This window comes from Ylistrum balloti, unplaced genomic scaffold, assembly GCF_031769215.1.
Source record: "Ylistrum balloti isolate Yb309-2 unplaced genomic scaffold, AGI_CSIRO_Ybal_v1 Utg370126, whole genome shotgun sequence".
Classification (NCBI taxonomy): Eukaryota; Metazoa; Mollusca; class Bivalvia; order Pectinida; family Pectinidae; genus Ylistrum; species Ylistrum balloti.
The window spans coordinates 150,227-171,327 of record NW_026782140.1 but is presented as its reverse complement, the minus strand read 5'-3'; the positions used below and the strand labels follow the sequence as shown (position 1 = coordinate 171,327).

The 21,101-nt window shown below is 35.5% G+C and overlaps 1 protein-coding gene across 1 annotated transcript in view; it reads right to left on the bottom strand.

The window, feature by feature from the left end:
• Positions 1-21,101, bottom strand: part of LOC132550473 (usherin-like) — a 64,312-nt gene extending 43,211 nt beyond the window's left edge. Inside the window, exons 1-19 of the mRNA XM_060214541.1 lie at positions 20,599-21,101; positions 16,099-16,261; positions 15,188-15,317; positions 15,003-15,066; positions 14,255-14,525; positions 13,467-13,654; positions 12,406-12,624; positions 11,548-11,641; positions 11,051-11,377; positions 10,541-10,736; positions 8,469-9,131; positions 8,126-8,318; positions 7,847-8,016; positions 6,441-6,594; positions 5,664-6,148; positions 4,946-5,145; positions 1,469-1,711; positions 912-1,056; positions 126-353 (exon numbers count right to left, since the gene is read on the bottom strand). Coding sequence (XP_060070524.1) covers positions 126-353; positions 912-1,056; positions 1,469-1,711; positions 4,946-5,145; positions 5,664-6,148; positions 6,441-6,594; positions 7,847-8,016; positions 8,126-8,318; positions 8,469-9,131; positions 10,541-10,736; positions 11,051-11,377; positions 11,548-11,641; positions 12,406-12,624; positions 13,467-13,654; positions 14,255-14,525; positions 15,003-15,066; positions 15,188-15,317; positions 16,099-16,261; positions 20,599-21,101 — 4,636 coding nt within the window. The remainder of the gene's footprint in view (positions 1-125; positions 354-911; positions 1,057-1,468; positions 1,712-4,945; positions 5,146-5,663; positions 6,149-6,440; positions 6,595-7,846; positions 8,017-8,125; positions 8,319-8,468; positions 9,132-10,540; positions 10,737-11,050; positions 11,378-11,547; positions 11,642-12,405; positions 12,625-13,466; positions 13,655-14,254; positions 14,526-15,002; positions 15,067-15,187; positions 15,318-16,098; positions 16,262-20,598) is intronic.

The window sequence follows — 21,101 nt, the reverse complement described above, 5'->3', positions numbered from 1 at the left end:
TCCTAAGACGTGGTTTTATCACAGATGTCAAACTGTTATAATGAATGATCCAACACTCGTAACGTTGAACTCTGTAGTAGTTTCCAAATCAGATGTCAAACTAGAGTATAAGATACATCATTTACCTGTAAAACCCACATTGGAGGGTATGGTCTCTGCTGGAAACTTGTAGTATCCTCCCCCGGGAAATCTAGTGCCTGCTACCACCTGAGGAGGGAAGCTAAGGGCTGGCGTGGTCTTCTGTACCGAGTATTGAGGCTCAGGTCCATTAGGGTACAGGGGTGGAGCCCAATCTACTTGTATAACTGTGGAGTTCAGGCTAGCAACTGCAGGCTTACCCATCCCAGTAGGAGCTGACAAAAAGATATATAATAACAGTAATAATAATCCATAGTTTCTGAGGATTACATGGTTAGCTAAAGCCTTCAACATGGTCCTCATATAAATCATTTAAAAAGGATGAAATCACAAGCAGAAGGCTTATATAACAATATCTACAAAAATACTAGTACAGCAACAGACTTGTATATTAACCTCCATACCAGGGACTGTTCTATAAATAGTCATTAAAATAAGGGACTGTTCTATAAATAGTCATTACAATAAGGGACTGTTCTATAAATAGCCATTACAATAAGGGACTGTTCTATAAATAGTCATTACAATAAGGGACTGTTCTATAAATAGTCATTACAATAAGGGACTAATTCATACCAAATTGATGGGGGTCAATGAAAGAATCAGATAATTGAAACAACAACGCAAAGTAAAACAGAAAAGAAAGACTAAAAACAAGATTATCTTCTTATACAGTTTGGGGTGAACACAATGGAGACTTTTATAATAATTAAGGGAACCACAACAGGTATCCACTACATATACCACATTCAGTATAAAACGTAGTACTGTACCATCCTGGAGGGTGAAGCCATATCCCTCTGTGCTGTTGACACAGCCCATACTGTTACAGGCCCCAACAATGAATGTGTAGTTGGTGTAGGCTTTCAATTGGTCAACCACATGAGTCATCGTATCTCCACTTGTGTTACTAAGTAACTAAAAATATCAAGTTTTTATGCATATCTTCATCAATACAGAGTAACATTTGTTTGATAATAATCCTGATACCATGCTATTTGACATAGTTAATTTTAAGTCATGCAGTTCTCAGGCCTTATTGCCATTCCTCTATAGAAACCTGACGTTTATCTATTTATTGCAAAAGAAACCTAAGTAATCAAATTACAAAGCATGACCACTTATAAATCCAGGCATCAGACACACAATTTTCATTACTACAAATTCATCTTGAAAACATCATTGAATTTTCAAATCTTAGTCTTATTTTCGAAAAAATCCACAAATATTTTGATCAACAATGTCAATCTCAATATTTTCTTAAAATGACATACAGTGAATACCTATCATATTTTCTGGTCTGAGTTTGTCACAATGTTCAAGAACTTACTATCCATGTGAATGGAGGAGCAAAAGGATGCAGGGTACGATTGTTCATCTTCAGATAGTATAGTAGATACGAGCTGATGGTGCCACGCGATTCCTCCATAGTGGGGCCTGTCCATTTCACCTGTAACTCAGTACTGCTGATAGGGGTCATGGTAGGGGCAGGAGTAAACAGAGGTGGAGCCTCCCCTGTCCTGGCTGTTATCCAGGCACTCGCTGTCTTTCCTACACTGTTTTCAGCTAGAACCTTGATAGATAATTAAAACACACAAGTTCTATCATTCACCTAGTCATTAAATGTATCAAGTTCTGGAATTAATGAGTCAAATGATTAATTACTTTATGCAGTGGAATCCTTATACATGGTTAAAGCTCTTTGAATGACATACAACTCATCAGGTGAAACAAAATTTCCAGAAAATAACTTATATCAGGAATTTCATTAGGACCAAAAACTAATGGATGCTATTACAGTATTCTATGCTTCTTTATAAATCAGTATAAATAAGTGTTTTACAGACTGACCACCCAATTTGACATTAAGATACATGTATGAAGATTAATAAGTCAGAGAACTAATCATCCACAGTAACAATTAGGAAGTCAGAATCCAATATTGTGCATGTAAATAACTGAAATGACATGTTCAATTCTTGATGATTTCTGTACCATCATATCACTTAAATAACAAGTCAATTTCTTCTTTATTTCTGAACCTTCATATAACTTCAATAAGAAGTTAAATTATTTTTCATTTCTGAACCTAAACATACCCTAAATAACGGTGAATCTAAAAACCAAGCATGAAGTTCTAGTGATAAGGAGCACGGATGATGGAACCCTAACAAACTCTACTTTGATTCAGGTAAAAGGTCAAAATGTGGGTCAGAGTGACCTACATTTGATACATAACACACTGCCTCACCATGGTGATTTGATACCACAAAAATGAAGTTCCAGTGATAAATAGTGAAGGAGATATAGCCCTGACTAAAATTTTCTCTGTTGTAGGTCAAAGGTCAAAATATAGGTCAGAGTATCTACTTTTGATACATAACAGACATCCTCACCAAAGTGAAGCTATAAATCATGTAGTCAGATAGGTTCCCAATGGGGATGATAAATTTTCTCCACCTTGACAGAACTTAAATAACAAGTTAAAATCTTATCAATTTCTCAACCTTTACAGAACTTAAATAACAAGTAAAAATCTTATCAATTTCTCCACCTTTACAGAACTTAAATAACAAGTTAAAATCTTAACAATTTCTCAACCTTTACAGAACTTAAATAACAAGTTAAAATCTTATCAATTTTCTCCACCTTTACAGAACTTAAATAACAAGTTAAAATCTTATCAATTTCTCAACCTTTACAGAACTTAAATAACAAGTTAAAATCTTATCAATTTCTCATCCTTTACAGAACTTAAATAACAAGTTAAAATCTTATCAATTTTCTCCACCTTGACAGAACTTAAATAACAAGTTAAAATCTTATCAATTTCTCAACCTTTACAGAACTTAAATAACAAGTTAAAATCTTATCAATTTCTCAACCTTTACAGAACTTAAATAACAAGTTAAAATCTTATCAATTTCTCAACCTTTACAGAACTTAAATAACAAGTTAAAATCTTATCAATTTCTCCACCTTTACAGAACTTAAATAACAAGTTAAAATCTTATCAATTTCTCCACCTTTACAGAACTTAAATAACAAGTTAAAATCTTATCAATTTTCTCAACCTTTACAGAACTTAAATAACAAGTTAAAATCTTATCAATTTCTCCACCTTTACAGAACTTAAATAACAAGTTAAAATCTTATCAATTTCTCAACCTTTACAGAACTTAAATAACAAGTTAAAATCTTATCAATTTTCTCCACCTTTACTGAACTTAAATAACAAGTTAAAATCTTATCAATTTCTCAACCTTTACAGAACTTAAATGACAAGTTAAAATCTTATCAATTTCTCAACCTTTACAGAACTTAAATAACAAGTTAAAATCTTATCAATTTCTCAACCTTTACAGAACTTAAATAACAAGTTAAAATATTATCAATTTCTCAACCTTTATAAAACTTAAATAACAAGTTAAAATCTTATCAATTTCTCAACCTTTACAGAACTTAAATAACAAGTTAAAATCTTAACAATTTCTCAACCTTTACAGAACTTAAATAACAAGTTAAAATCTTAACAATTTCTCAACCTTTACAGAACTTAAATAACAAGTTAAAATCTTATCAATTTCTCAACCTTTACAGAACTTAAATAACAAGTTAAAATCTTATCAATTTCTCCACCTTTACAGAACTTAAATAACAAGTTAAAATCTTATCAATTTCTCAACCTTTACAGAACTTAAATAACAAGTTAAAATCTTATCAATTTCTCAACCTTTACAGAACTTAAATAACAAGTTAAAATCTTATCAATTTCTCAACCTTTACAGAACTTAAATAACAAGTTAAAATCTTATCAATTTCTCCACATTTACAGAACTTAAATAACAAGTTAAAATCTTATCAATTTCTCAACCTTTACAGAACTTAAATAACAAGTTAAAATCTTATCAATTTCTCAACCTTTACAGAACTTAAATAACAAGTTAAAATCTTAACAATTTCTCAACCTTTACAGAACTTAAATAACAAGTTAAAATCTTATCAATTTCTCAACCTTTACAGAACTTAAATAACAAGTTAAAATCTTATCAATTTCTCCACCTTTACAGAACTTAAATAACAAGTTAAAATCTTATCAATTTTCTCCACCTTTACAGAACTTAAATAACAAGTTAAAATCTTATCAATTTCTCAACCTTTACAGAACTTAAATAACAAGTTAAAATCTTATCAATTTTCTCCACCTTTACAGAACTTAAATGACAAGTTAAAATCTTATCAATTTCTCAACCTTTACAGAACTTAAATGACAAGTTAAAATCTTATCAATTTCTCAACCTTTACAGAACTTAAATAACAAGTTAAAATCTTATCAATTTCTCAACCTTTACAGAACTTAAATAACAAGTTAAAATATTATCAATTTCTCAACCTTTATAAAACTTAAATAACAAGTTAAAATCATACTGATTTCCATGTGCAAACAGGAAATTTTTCAATTAACATGAGGTAAAAACTGACATTACAAATAAATAATCTGCCATAATGAGAAAACAAACAGTTATGTTCATTGTAGTGCAATACAACATGTAAAATATTTGATTATGTAGATAGCTAGATCTCTGTCACCATAAAACTTACAATCCTCGATTATATAGCAACATTCAATCACAACGTTTCTTGTCTGAACTAGCTTAATGTGCACAGAGTTTTGATTACATTCAGTTTTACCATAAGCGTTTAAGACATGGCAGAAGAATAGAACTATCATTCTTTATTTCAGTTTCCCCATCACAGAGAGTTGGTATCAGATATAGATATAAAACAACAAAATTAAAGAACTTACCTGAAATTCATACAAGGAAAATGGATTGAGTCCAGTTACTGTGAATGATGTTTCTGGGGGTGGAAGGATGTTTTCCTGTGGGGAGAGGGTAGGACGTGGGTTGAACTGTCCACTCGGGTGAAATATTCTTGTCTCTAGCGGATCACGTGTCCCATTAATGGCATAACCGCGGATCCATAACTCATAGAAAATTATCACACCTGTAACATTTGTTATTAGCTTTCATAATATCAAATATTCATTCCTAAAAGTATAATCCTTAAAACTGGTCCAAAAGCATAAGATGAGTAACACATCTAATGAGTATGTAAGTACAACTGTCAGGGTATTCACAATCCTAACACTTTTTCCTCCATTGGATCATTTCATGACCTGAAGCTTTATCTTAGTCTGGCTAATCTTTACATTTAGTCTACCTGGCTAAACTGGGATGTTAGTGTTATCTTTATTGCTGACTTGCTGAACCTGGGAGTCTGAAGCCTATCATAAACCTAAAAATCTTACCAGTACAATTTTCCTACGAAAAGCCTTGATGATTGACATCTGTGACCGACTTGAATTGTATCATTATTCTAGTAACTTCTGTAACTCTTGTCTGTGTTATTTAAAACATCACTAGTTTTTACAGAGGAAGTGACTACAAGACGTCTGACCCTCTGTGTTATTTGATTGATGGAGACTGACTTGAACCTTAAGCCCCAAGGGTCGAGAGTCTTACCATTTGCCTCTGCTGGTGGTTCCCAGCTAATGAGTAGTTCTGTCTCACTAAGTGTTGTGATGACAGGGTCTTTCATCCCAGATGGCATGTCTGACTTTGTGACAAAAAGGGCAGGCCAACTGTCTAAGCATCCTCCTGGTGTACAAGTCTCCACAATAATTGTGTAATTTGTAAATGGTACAAAGTCTGTGACGTTGGCCTGTCGACTTAGTCCTGTCCAGTGAACGCTTCGTGTTGGCTGACTAGGACTGGCAGCAGTTACACTGTAGTTGACCAGAGGGCCGTTCATGTTCACAGGTTGGTTCCAGGAGAAGGAGGCACTTCGGGAATGGACATCTGTGATGTAAACAATGACCATACCTGTTGGGCTACCAGGTAAAGTACGGAAAGTTACAGGTGAACTTAAGACACTGCCGAAGTCATTTGTTGCTTCCACTACATAAGCGTAACGAACATATGCTGCCAAATTTACGTCCAGGTATTCAGTCTCTAAAACATAACAATTTAGCATTATATAGAACCATAATTTGATTAATGTTTCTTCTGCAGAGCATTTTGGAAATGAAGGAGTAAGAATATGACACAAGATAATTTATGTTGTTTTTTTTCAGAAAAAGAAACCTTACCTGTAGATACCAATGGAAGAGCTACTATAGTTCAGTTTTACATTGATTAAAACATATTAACTTAACAACATGTAATCATACCAATTTCTCATTAGAAAAGTGAATCTTGTTTTTTTTGACAGAAATTAAAGTAACCATAAAATTATAGAATGAATTCTGACCTTGCCCAGTAAACACTAGTGTGCCATTTCTATAGAGCTTGTACTGTATAATGATGCCATTGGGGTAATCTGGTTGTTGCCACATCAACTTCAGGGTGGTTGAGTTGATCTGTTCATGTGATGGTGGTGGCTGCTGGGTAGGCTCTGCAACAGACACAAATAGAAAGAAACTATCAAGTTCAAATGTCACATCTTTGTTCATTAGTCTTCATCCATGGTAGTTATAGGTGGAAAATGTTTAAGACACATTTTCTAAAATGAGCAAATGCACAGCACCACATGATCACGTGAACACTGTCATGAAATGTAGCATATATATCTAAACATTGATTGAAGTAGAAATGTGTGTAAAAAAACCAAAAAAAATGTGCGTAACAATAACTTGCTTGCCCCAAACATTAATTTGTGAATGGGATAATTATCACTTTATCACAATGGAGGTGAAAATTAATTTGTGACTGGAATAATTCATCACTTTATCACAATGGAGCCAAGAATTAATTTGTGACAGGAATAATTCATCACTTTATCACAATTAACTGGTTGCAGAATAAATGTACCTTTTGTCATACATTTATCCAAATAAAACATGTATGTCTATCTTAGTAAATCTTAGTATACAGATAAAGGACAAGAGGTAATCAGCTATTGACATTCTGGTATGTACATTTTGTAAGAGAGGCATAATAATATATACTGTAAATGTAGATTTTTTGTTGTAGTGAAATTTTAGCATCCTCCCTGAGTAAATCCTAGCACTAAATTGTGTCAACTTGGTTTGTATCTTTTGTGGATGTATATTTACTAATCTATCATGTTTTCAATGTGTCAGCAATGCTATACAGCAAATATATACAACATGTTTTAGACAGTAACAGATCATCTACTAGAGAAAGGCAGATAACTTTTATAACTGTTTCTTTCATATTTACCTCCCATGAATAGAACTCTTGTTTTTGTAAGACACATTTGTTAGTTGGAGTGGGTAAGTTAAAATAGTGGCAAGTTGTTTGTCACAGTTTAAAAGTGCAATAACATGTTAAGTGTGAAAAATGCTAAAACGGGATTATCATTAAAATATGTATGTTTACAGTAGTGTTTGTTTTTGGGATTTATTGCCCAATCAACATCCTGGGTCATTCTGAGTCTCCTTGTAGCTGGCGGATACTTCTCTGAACAACATATTGGAGGCCCATTACATGCCATTCTCAGCAATAAGCATAAAGTGTCTCACCCAAAGACACAACCATGTCAGCACAGACAGGTCTATTCCAGCTTTTCGAGAAACATGAACAACCCCAGTTGTGAAGCACGGCAGTAAAGCGAAGAAAAACATTCAATATGGATGTGTGAGTATATTTCAGTTAAACCTGTAAAAGTCACAGGAGCTGTTTACCTTTACTGCAGCCATAGGGGTTTGCTTCATCCAGGAAACTAGCATCAGCAGTACAGGTATCACACCTGCGCTCTGTGACAAATATCTTACACTCGCAGTTTCCTGACACAGGATCACAGGTCTGATTTTGATTGACAGTTCCAGCAGGAGAACAGTCACAGAAGGAACACCTGTTAACACACATGTCACATACAGTAACATAATCCATAACATAACAAAAGATGACATTTAAAAACCAAAAAAACATTTCTAAGGAAATTTCTGCTCATCATCACTTACGTTCCTGTGACACGGTCAAATTTGTAATAGCCTTCCATACACTCAGAACAGGTTTTCCCTACAACACCTGTGTTGTCTCCCTTGCACTGACACTGGCCTGTCTGTGAATCACAGTAGGTCTGTGGGATGGTGGCAGCACGGTTACACCCACAACTGTTACATCCGACACCAGGGTCAGGGTTATAGTAATATCCTGTGTGGGCAAGATAGTATTCATACATATTATCTGCAAATCGTAGTATTTCAAATATGTTTTCGCATCAAATCTGAATCAGGCCTTTAAAAAAACCCAGTTTAACATTAGTTACATAAATAGAAACCATACCATTAGTTGTTGACTTACCCTTATCACAGTCATCACAACGACGGCCAATCCTGTTGGCCAGACAAGTACATTGACCAGTGTTCTGGTTACAAGAGAGGTCACTAATGACACCGCCAGAATTTCCTCCCTGGGTCCCTGACGGGTCACAGTCACATGGCTCACAGCCTTCAGAGTTAGTGATATTGAGACCAAAGGTATTGCCTTTACATACATTACAATTAGTGCCCTCCACATTGTTCTTACACATACAGCTACCAGTTGTCTTGTCACAGGTCAATGAGCTGTTGAGCGTGCCTGCTAAGTTACAAGTACAGTCGTAACAGCCTTTCACAGAAGATGCTCCAAATCCAAAACTACCATCCCTACATTCACTACATCGTTGCCCCTGTGTATTCACTTTACACACACACTGGCCAGTCACTGGGTCACAAAAGGTGTCCTCTATGGTACCCTGGATGTCACACTGACAGGGGAGACAACCCTGGGCAAAGTTATGGAAGCCTGGAGCACACTGATCACACTGACGACCCACTATATTATCCTTACAGCTACACATACCAGACTGAGTGTTACAAAACCTGGACGTGGATCCTTGTGGGTTACACTGACAAGAGGTACAGCCAAGTGGGTTATCATAGGTAAGGTTGTAGAACCCATACTGACATGCATCACACTTGGCATCTGTTCAAAAGATCAAATGTATTTAATACAGAGTCAATGAAAAAAAGGTTATTGTAGTTATCAGGCAATAAATCTACCTATATCTATAAGTTAAGCAGCTTTTCTACTATTTTGATGTGATATTAAGTTCACCACCTGACCCCTCAGTCATTGCATTTATTGCTATATAAATGCAGTGAGTAAACACTGAGAAATAAAGTTATTAAATCATAAACACAAAAATACAGTCAAACTTCGAAGTTTGAGGGATTAGCAAAAAAACTTTCATACATTGACACTTTGGATGATTTGTTGTGGGTTATATCAACATTATCATGTCTATGACGATTGTTGATGACACAATATCCCTACCTCAACAAACACTACAAATACCAACTCAAAGTTTAAGTACAAAGAGATCATATTATCCATAAAAAGATTTTATTAAAGAAACAAAATTTAACTTTAACAGAAGTGATCAAGAAATGTGTACCTGTGTACTTACATTACATTTTTCTCCAAATGTACAATACACCTTGATTATACCAGTATTTATTTCATGGATCAATTTTAAATGAACTGCACCACCAAAATTGTTGTCATGAGTTCTGGATTTACTGCTTACATAGTTCCACAAATCTGACCTCACAACATACTATGAATGAATTGGGTGCTGTGAACATCACACAACCTACTGTTATCAATGTTGATTAAATATCATGGCTTGTATGTAAGCAATGAAACTATGTGTCTAGTCATTAATTAACATCATAACAATGTGTAAACAGCTCACAATCCCAATCCCTTTGTCAGGCAGCACTTTTTGGAAATGTGTGAAATTCTGCTGCTGAGTCAAGTATATGTACAGTACAGGTATTTGATTTATTGGGATCATCAGGTGCCAATTACTGTGTTATCATAGCTAACGGTCAGTGGACTTTGTATAGTTTGTTTTATACAACTTTGATTCATGAAGAGGTAAGTTAGTAATGTAGGAATACCATTCAGGACAAGAACAAAAATTGATACATGTAGAAATTCTAATCATTGGATTTTCAGTTATAGAAGTTTGACTGTAAGTAGAAGTAGAGGATTGGGAATGAATGAGGTTGGCAGAAGCATTAAAAGTACTTCTTCAGTCTTTCCCAATTTATCTCTCCAAGAAATTAATACAAGTATGATTACAACCAATAAAGCATTGTATATATAGTAAAGACACAAATTTTCTGTATATCTAGAACAACAGTTAAAACACCTTTATCAACAAAACACTGGAAATATATAAAGATGTGGTCTACCCAATTTTTTTATTGTGAATAGAAACTTTTGAATTTATTGAGACAAAAAGTTTGTTAAAGATGAGGTAATGACAAAGTTTAGGAATGTTATAAAGAAAAATAATGAAGGTCTAGTCACTGCTATATGCTTACTTCTGACATTTGGTTTACAGAAACAGTCACCAGTGATTGCATCACATGACTGGTTTGCCCCAATGGTACCCTGGACATCACATCCACAAGATTTACAGCCATAGGGGTCAGAGATATTGAGACTGTAAAATCCTGCCTTACAGACGTCACACTGACGCCCACCAACATTGGGTTTACAGCTACATTGGCCTCCTTCCTAAACACGAAAACAAAGAGGTAATACTTCATATTTTTACTAACACAAAACTCCACGTACAAAAACTTTTCATTTTTTCCTCGCGATTTTTGATATTAGCTAAACCTAATGAATTTCCTCTAGAAATAGTGCTGAAAAAGAGATCAATCACTTCAAGTTACATATAGATATATTTGTGGTACAAGAAACAAATTTACTCTAGATTAATGATTATGAAGTTTGCCTACAGTAATATTGATGAAAAGACAATTCAACTTGCAAGACTTCATGCTTCTAAGGAACAAATTAAAACCAGACTTTTATGGAGGTCCTACCTTCTCACAGTCTGTGTTGAAGCCTAGTATGCCTGTTCTGTCACAGAGACAGAGAGTGCAGACATCCTCATCAAACATACTCTTGCCTACAGGTCTATAGTAAAGCGGCTGACAGGTGTCACAGAAGCGGCCGGCAGTGTTGTGCTGACAGTTGATACACAACCCACCCCCACCAAGGTCATGGTCGGCTGGGAAAAGGTCAAGGCTTTTGTCATACACACAGCTAGAGGCATGGCCGTAGCATTGGCAGGCCTTACAGTTGTAAGCATTGATCTGGTCTCCCTTCTTGAACGGTTTACTATTGTACAGGGGATCACATTGGTCACACTGCACAGTAAAACAACAGATTAAAATATAATTTGTAAAGGCCTTTTATCAAATGTAGGTTCAATGTTAGTGTTATTTTGCTGAGTGCAGAATTACTAGAAACTTGTGAACAGCTTGACCAACTCTGTGACTTCTATAGAAGGTGAGAAGTGTTGTTATACAGTTCTTACCTTATCTCCAATGGTGTGGCTTTCTGATGTACAATTACACTTGTAGGGAAGGACAGACGTGTCACAGTCAAATGCATGCCCACTACATTCACATCTATAACAAACAGTTTTTAGTGATCTTGGTATTTTTATTTAATTTTAGATGCCTTAATCAACGAAAAGCTGTAAATATGACCATATAAGTGTGAACTATCAGATGTTATATACAGTGGGTCTCTATGTTAACTGAACTGGTTTAAGAATTTGTCATTACTTTAATGAATCTAACGAATGGTGAAGAAACTGAAATTACTCTAAGGAAACAAATTACAAATTCATAGAAACATTGACTTTGACCTTCAGACCTAAAGGAAGCCATTCAAAACTAGAGTAGTACGTCTTAGTTTAATTAGCCAAAGCCAAATTAAGTTACCTCTCAGAAAACAATTGTGAGAAGACCAATGATAATTATGGACGGACATTGACTCTGCTGACACAGTAATGCAAAGGCAATACAGTGATTCATTGGATTACATGTATCGGTAACAGAGTAGTAATTAGTGAGAAGTTGTGCTTCAGTGTAGTGGTTACCTCGTTGTGACACTGAAGTCTAGACAACAGAGTAGTAATTAGTGAGAAGTTGTGCTTCAGTGTAGTAGTTACCTGGCTGTGACACTGAAGTCTAGATAACAGAGTAGTAATTCGTGAGAAGTTGTGCTTCAGTGTAGTAGTTACGTCGCCGTAACACTGAAGTCTAGACAACAGAGAAGTAATTAGTGAGAAGTTGTGCTTCAGTGTAGTAGTTACCTGGCTGTGACACTGAAGTCTAGATAACAGAGTAGTAATTAGTGAGAAGTTGTGCTTCAGTGTAGTAGTTACCTCGCTGTGACACTTAAGTCGTACACGCCATAATACTCATGTCTCAAAGTATTGACATAATAGTGATCTATAAATTGGAGATGGACACGTGTCGCCTCCACAAATTCCTGTAATTCTGGTGTGTTGTAAAAGTCAGTGTAGCCTGGTCGTGCCACTGGCTCTGAAGCCAGCAGACTCATTGTGATGTTTCCCTTGGAGTACGGCACATCCTCTACTCTCCTGCAAAGTGCAAGATCAGAATATGTTTTTTAGCCATTTGCTACTTATATTTAGGTTAATTTACCATTCAACTTTGCAACACTTTGCTGGTAGGATCAATTCTTATAATCATCTTTTTTGCAAAAGTAATGACTGCAGTACAAGCTGATTAATTGTGTGGATTGCTGCATAGTCACCTGGAATTCTCATAGTATATCAAAGTTTGATAGTCAAGCACCAATGCATGGAAATGTCACATATGACAGCATAAAACCCTACCCAGTCACACAATTATCAGCCTAAATACAGGTGCCAGGTAAAGACACTGCAGAACCAAAGAGATCATGAATTTGAAGCCATAAAAGGTAGATATAGCTCTCAAGCATTACACTGGGGACTGAAGATGAAGTTCTATATATTAACAGTTCCCCCAAAAAACCACAGAAGAAAGTTTTTAATTTTGAAGGTAGCCCATATCAGCTTCCTGAGATACAATGACACAGTAGATCAGATCCATTCAAATAAAAAATTCCTCCAAACTTACTAGGAGGGGATATCATAACGATAACATACACTTACACAAAAATGTCATGAATGATAATGACAAGCCATAGGGGCCTGTCTTATTCACATTTACATCTGTTTTCACCTTATGTATGTAAGTTTTAGTATATCAAATGTTCACTCTTATTTGCCCTTGAAAATATAATGCTAAGATTCCTTTACTACACAACTTCTTTACTTTAACCAAAAACAAATCATAACTGTTGTCCATGCAATAAATAGGATATTCATAAGACAGATAACTTGACAGTTCCCAATGCAATCCTATCTTCAGAGCAAAGCATTATCCTATAACTTACGAGCCAAACTTGATGCAGTTGACAGATGTAGATGAAGTTAAAGGTCCGTTATCAGGCTGTTTAAAGTAATCATAGCAACTCTCAGCATACATTTGCCACATTTCCCACGAAGATGTAAGGTTTTTCTGGCGCTCTATTGATACTGCCTTTGGCATAGGACTGTAGAAGAGCAGCTCAATGTAGAACACCTATAATAGAGGCACATCTTTTTCAATATCTGTCATACACTTTCTTTTATCTTTAGCAGTCATCCTAAACATACCAACATTGTTTGTTATGTAGAAATCATTTCACAGTTAATGCCCTTGAATTATAGGAAATTACAAGTAAACTAAAGCTCTCTCTATATTTACAAGTCACCTTCATTATTTCTGGGAGAGCAAAACGACAACAAAGTTAACTTCTATCACCAAGTATCTTAAGTGATACGAAGCCAAGCTTCTTTTGTGATACACAGCCAAGCATCTTTTGTGATACATAGCCAAGCATCTTTTGTGATACGTAGCCAAGCATCTTTTGTGATACGTAGCCAAGCATCTTTTGTGATACGTAACCAAGCATCTTATGTGATACGTAACCAAGCATCTTTTGTGATATGTAGCCAAGCATCTTATGTGATACGTAACCAGGCATCTTATGTGATACGTAGCCAAGCATCTTTTGTGATACGTAACTAAGCATCTTATATGTGATGGCCAAGTATCTTAAATGATAAGTAGCCAAGCATCTTACATGTATTTGTGATTGTACTTATCATGAAGCTGAAAAACAGATAAAGAGGCCGTTACCTGGAATTTATCCCCCAGATCCACAGTGATGTTCACAGTATCCTGAAACTTTGAGATCCAGAGGGAGCGGCTGTCACCATCATTGATGTACTGGAGATTGTGTGATTGGTTGTTGAGACGGAGTATGCTGTCTCCTCGGTTATCGGGAACACCATTAGGAATACAGTAATGTTCCTGGTTTGGTTTGATACGAGGATGTGAAGGTGGACAGAGACATTCATTCTGGGCTCGAGTCTCCGGCAAGGTTCCTGTATATAACTCCGAGATCTCCCTATCAGTAAAGAATGTACATCTTCATATGGTTACATGACTCTAGTCCTGACACTGAATTCTAACTTACTAATACATGTACTTCCCAAATCTGTTTTTTCTAACAAGATGCATGAAATTTGAACATGAAGACAATTTGTAAGTATTACATTCCTTGTTAATGTGATTATGTATATGGATCATTGTGAATACTTCTAATTCATATACTTGTGTGGGAGTTTCCCAAAACCCTTCAGGATATATTTACATTAAATAACTTCCTAGGAATTCATTATAAAAAAATTACAACCATGAATTGAAAATCTGATCCAAGGTTCTGAAATTTCTGTCTTTATTTTCTAATGTAAAACAAATATGGAACCTATTCCTTTATGACACTCAATTTCTAAAAATAAAACTTGTCTAGTTGTCAAACATATATAACGAAAAAAAGAGAAAAACACATGTAGATATAGGCTTCCTTATCAACAATGTTTACCTGTTTGTCAGTGTAACATCAAAGAAAACAAAATCCTGTATCCTTCCCAAAAATTGATTTGTTCCTGAAAATGGAAATAAAAAAAAAGTCATAGGATTCAATTAACATCACAACATTATTTTCATCATTTTACGAAATGAGAGTGAGAGAATTTTATAACTTTCTACTATAAGAAGACTAGTTACCTGATAGTGTCTGCCCAATTCTGGCCTCCCCTTGACCATCCAGAATAGGATTGCCAAGGTCAATCGTCTTTACTGCTGTATAACCTGGTCCTGTACCATTCAGGTAAAAGCTCAACGTAGTCAAATATACCTGTTATGAAATAATTAATTTCTAGTTACAAAACACTCTCTCATGAAATCTTGTGAATGGTAGTAAACAAGAAATTTCAATACCTAGTAAATGATAATTCTTGAAAATGTTTAAGAACCAAAATAAGTATACAATAGATTTCTTTGTACTGACATATCTAAAATGTTCTCCATGGCTCAATTACAGCATGTACATGTACTACCAGTATGCTCTGTTTCATGCACAAGTTATAATTGTGAATTAAATATGTTCAGATTTTCTGGAAAGTAAAGAATTCTTGCTATTTCTCTGATATTCATGGCCAGATGTAATACCAGGCAAGAAATAACAACACTGAAAAGTGGTGATCAAATTGTAATTAATCTGATCTTACCATGTATAATTCATACATAACAATAAAAGAATCCTATCTTGGAGTAGTTCCATTCATTACCATGGCAGCTGTATAACTCAGCAGGGATATGCCTGTTACTATAATTAGCCAATGTAATATACATGTGTCTTCTTGTGTACGGTTCAAAATAAAGCCTTCTACACAGGTATCTTTTCTCACCTTTGTACAAAGGTACACTTACATATATATACATATCATACCTTTATCGAAAGGTTTATTTACATTCATCTGGAGCAGGCGTTGTAACATACATTCATAAAGTACATTGTATATAAAATACAGTTACAGACAGGTGTACCTTTATAGACAGGTACTAGTATATGTCATACCTTTTGATGTCTTTCAGAGTGGGTTTATCATGTATATGGTATGTTATCAGGGCATTACCTGAATAGCCAGGTGAATCCAGGTTCTCTGAGGCAGGCTTTCCTGTAATGTTACAGTGGCAACACCTGCCCTACTCCTGAATGTGAAGTCTATGCCAATCTTTGATATCTGAAGCTCAAGGATGATCTCTTGTGTACTGGAGGACACTTTTTGTAACAGGGTCCTGAGGATGCAACAAACAGAATACAACCAGAAATGTTTATTTACAAAGTAAAGACATGTGTACTCATTCTCCTCTCTGTCAAACTTTGCATCCAAACACTTTCGAAAACTTGTATCAATATCTGCGGGCCTTTTTGGATTTACTGAAGTAGTCTTGAATTATTACATTTGAAAAGAGACAAACAAGTTTCTCTGTACATAAACATACAGGAACTCAGGAGATATGGAACTGAAATTTCAACTGGATCTGTCATTTGTTATGATGTTTTTATGTTAGGTCATGTTAAGTCTGGTTCTCTTGAGAAACAAAAATTGCCATAACTAGAGGTGTGAAACCAATTTTACTGTATCTCGGTTAGTCACCTGTGGTTACTTATCATATTGTACAAAGCCATATACCAGTTTATTGTGTGTAAGTATGACAAACAAAATGCTTGAGAGCCTTAGGTGAAAGACAGACAGCTGGAGAAGAAGCCTCTTGTTTAACTCTCCTTCTTTCCAATGTTATGGTATGTTTAAATCAATTTCTTCCAACTTCCCTTTGATAGCTATTGAGAGTTTATACTAATTAAAAGTTACTAGCACATGTGAATTAAGTTAAGGCTGCTAGCATTTCTTTACAATACAAGGAACCAGGTATTAAAAAAAATTAGATCTCTAAAGAATATGATGAGTGTTATGTGTGTTGACTCACAATGATAAACGATGCCCTGAGATGTTCTGGACGGCAATATTGGGTGTGGGGCCAGATCTCTCTGAATTATTGATGCCAATGTGGAAAATTGGCAGAGGTAGAATCAATGTGAAGGTATAGGGTCCTGTTACTAATCAATATCTAGGTAAAGGTTAAATGTCAAACAGGTGAACAGGAATGTAACAGGTGTAACTGAACAAAAGTGACAGTTGTATCAACTTTATTCTCTACTTTCTTTCTTCTAGTATTTCATTTATTAAAACAATGATAACAGGTATGCTTAACTGCTTCTCCCATATAACGTTTTATGTAAATGTTACACCTGTTGTATCGGTAAATGTCACACCTGTTGTATCGGTAAATGTCACACCTGTTGTATCGGTAAATGTCACACACCTGTTGTATCGGTAAATGTCACACCTGTTGTATCGGTAAATGTCACACCTGTTGTATCGGTAAATGTCACACACCTGTTGTATCGGTAAATGTCACACCTGTTGTATCGGTAAATGTCACACCTGTTGTATCGGTAAATGTCACACCTGTTGTATCGGTAAATGTCACACCTGTTGTATCGGTAAATGTCACACCTGTTGTATCGGTAAATGTCACACACCAGTTGTATCAGTAAATGTTACAGCTGTTGTATCGGTAAATGTCACACCTGTTGTATTGGTAAATGTCACACCTGTTGTATCGGTAAATGTTACAGCTGTTGTATCAGTAAATGTTACAGCTGTTGTATCGGTAAATGTCACACCTGTTGTATCGGTAAATGTCACACCTGTTGTATCGGTAAATGTCACACCTGTTGTATCGGTAAATGTCACACCTGTTGTATCGGTAAATGTCACACCTGTTGTATCGGTACATGTCACACCTGTTGTATCAGTAAATGTCACACCTGTTGTATCGGTAAATGTCACACCTGTTGTATCAGTAAATGTCACACACCTGTTGTATCGGTAAATGTCACACCTGTTGTATCAGTAAATGTCACACCTGTTGTATCAGTAAATGTTACAGCTGTTGTATCAGTAAATGTTACAGCTGTTGTATCGGTAAATGTTACAGCTGTTGTATCGGTAAATGTCACACCTGTTGTATCGGTAAATGTCACACCTGTTGTATCGGTAAATGTCACACCTGTTGTATCGGTAAATGTCACACCTGTTGTATCGGTAAATGTTACAGCTGTTGTATCGGTAAATGTCACACCTGTTGTATCGGTAAATGTCACACCTGTTGTATCGGTAAATGTCACACACCTGTTGTATCAGTAAATGTCACACCTGTTGTATCAGTAAATGTCACACCTATTGTATCAGTAAATGTCACACCTGTTGTATCAGTAAATGTCACACCTGTTGTATCGGTAAATGTCACACCTGTTGAATCGGTAAATGTCACACCTGTTGAATCGGTAAATGTCACACCTGTTGTATCGGTAAATGTCACACCTGTTGTATCAGTAAATGTCACACCTGTTGTATCGGTAAATGTCACACCTGTTGTATCGGTAAATGTCACACACCTGTTGTATCGGTAAATGTCACACCTGTTGTATCAGTAAATGTCACACCTGTTGTATCAGTAAATGTTACAGCTGTTGTATCAGTAAATGTTACAGCTGTTGTATCGGTAAATGTTACAGCTGTTGTATCGGTAAATGTCACACCTGTTGTATCGGTAAATGTCACACCTGTTGTATCAGTAAATGTCACACCTGTTGTATCAGTAAATGTCACACCTGTTGTATCGGTAAATGTCACACACCTGTTGTATCAGTAAATGTCACACCTGTTGTATCGGTAAATGTCACACCTATTGTATCAGTAAATGTCACACCTGTTGTATCAGTAAATGTCACACCTGTTGTATCAGTAAATGTTACAGCTGTTGTATCGGTAAATGTCAATGGCAGACAGATGGATTGGTATGTTATTCTGTTATGTGGACAAATGGCATCATCATACAGGCCTCAAGTTGGTCAATTAATTAATAATTGATACATAACCAAACATGTTCCTTATTTAACAAACTATGGTGTTTCAGATCTAAACTCTTTGCTAAAATGTTCTCTCTGATTGGTATCCATGTTCATTGTCATTAGAAAGCCAGAGGAACATGGGTCTTAACAGTCATCTGACAATAAAGACATGTATACATATTTATCACAACAGTAGTAACAGTTATCAAATGAATAAAAAAATCTTTTTAGCAATAGAGGCAACACACTCATTTCAGTTTCTCAATTTTCCCACAAAATTCAGCTCAATGGCACCTTTGGAATGAAAGATTATGGCCACAACGGCCATATTAGATTTTGGACTGACCCATAATGAACTTTTGATGATGAGGTAAAAATTTAACACTTTGTTGACTTCCCTTCCCTCACATTTCAATCATTTTCAGCTCAAAGGCACCAGTGGAATTTGATAGGTTTAAAATGAGTTTACAAAATGGTGGTCATATTGGATATCAAACTAACCCACAAGAATAGTATTACTTTGTCTGAACCAGGAATATTCAGGCAAGTTTCAGCTCAATGCCACTCATAAAAGCTGAGAAGGAGCTTAAAATGTAAAAGCATTACAGGCAGACAGAGCATGACAACAAATCAAACATGATGGCTATACCTTGGTCAACCTGACCCTTTGGGTCGGATGATCCAAAAAATCATCAGGACCATAAACATTCTTAAATGAAAGAAGATCAATTAAAAAAACAAATGAGAGAAAACTTCAGGATGTTCATTCATAAAGAAAAAGCATGCAGGAGTTTTTTATTGGGGAATTTTTTTACATCTGAAAATGTGTTCAGATACAAATTGGATACTTAAGAAAACAAAAACAAAAAAAAGAATGAAATATTTGTTAGATATACCTCTTTCATGTTCATATCTCTTAAGCTTTTGCTGCAAGATATCTCTTCACATGTCTACAGTGTATATCTCTCCACATGTCTACAGTTGATATATCTTCACATGTCTACAGTGGATATCTATTCACATGTCTACAGTTGATATATCTTCACATGTCTACAGTGGATATCTATTCACATGTCTACAGTGGATATCTCTTCACATGTCTACAGTGCATATCTCTTCACAAGTCTACAGTGGATATCTCTTCACCTGTCTACAGTGGATATCTCTTCACCTGTCTACAGTGAATATCTCTTCACCTGTCTACAGTGAATATCTCTCCACACGTCTACAGTGGATATCTCTTCACATGTCTACAATGGATATCTCTCCACATGTCTACAGTGAATATCTCTTTACATGTCTACAGTGGATATCTCTTCACATGTCTACAGTGGATATCTCTTCACATGTCTACAGTGGATATCTCTTCAATTATGAATGTTCACATATCTTAAGATGTCACTTCTGCGATATTTCTAAATCAAACAGTTGATACAATTTTATTTTATCTTAAAAATGTCATTATGACTGTTACATTTTGTACATCAGTAATGTCAGTTCAGCAGATATCTTGTTTCAATACATTATTTCTATTTTCAATTATAAAATCATCAGAAGGAACCATGGCTGTATTTGAGGTAATGAAGAATGACTTGTTACATATATTGCCATAAAGTGTTCCTTGTTTGGGGCACTGATCTTATAGCTGACTTACCCCAAATTGTTTTCTTGCTGCCAGACCCAGACAGCGATGGTGATAGATCCCTCCAGTCCTACAACAGGGGTTTCCACTGGGGTGAGGTAACAGTCTGTCCCTTCCATTACAAAAAAAGTAGACCTGTCTCCTGCCTTACTTCCTGGCTTGGTGTTTACAGTATCCACAGCAATGCATGTTCCTTGGCCTGGACTGGTGACAATGAGGAGGTTGAGAGGGGTGGGTAGAGCTGTCCTGTTTGGACAAGTCTGTACACAGAAATCTTGTGTACACTGTTCTACAGATACCGAATATACAGAACTCTTACAATAGGCATTCCTGGATGGGATTCCACAAGTACTGTCAGAAGGACTACTGGTGACAGGACGGTTACGTGCTGCATTGAAAAGTGGTGGAAATGGTCGTAGAATTAACTGAGAGGAAACATGGCTTCCAAATGATGTCACAGAGACAAGAATGAAAAATATGTTGTAGAAAATTATAGATACATGTTGATTTGTCAT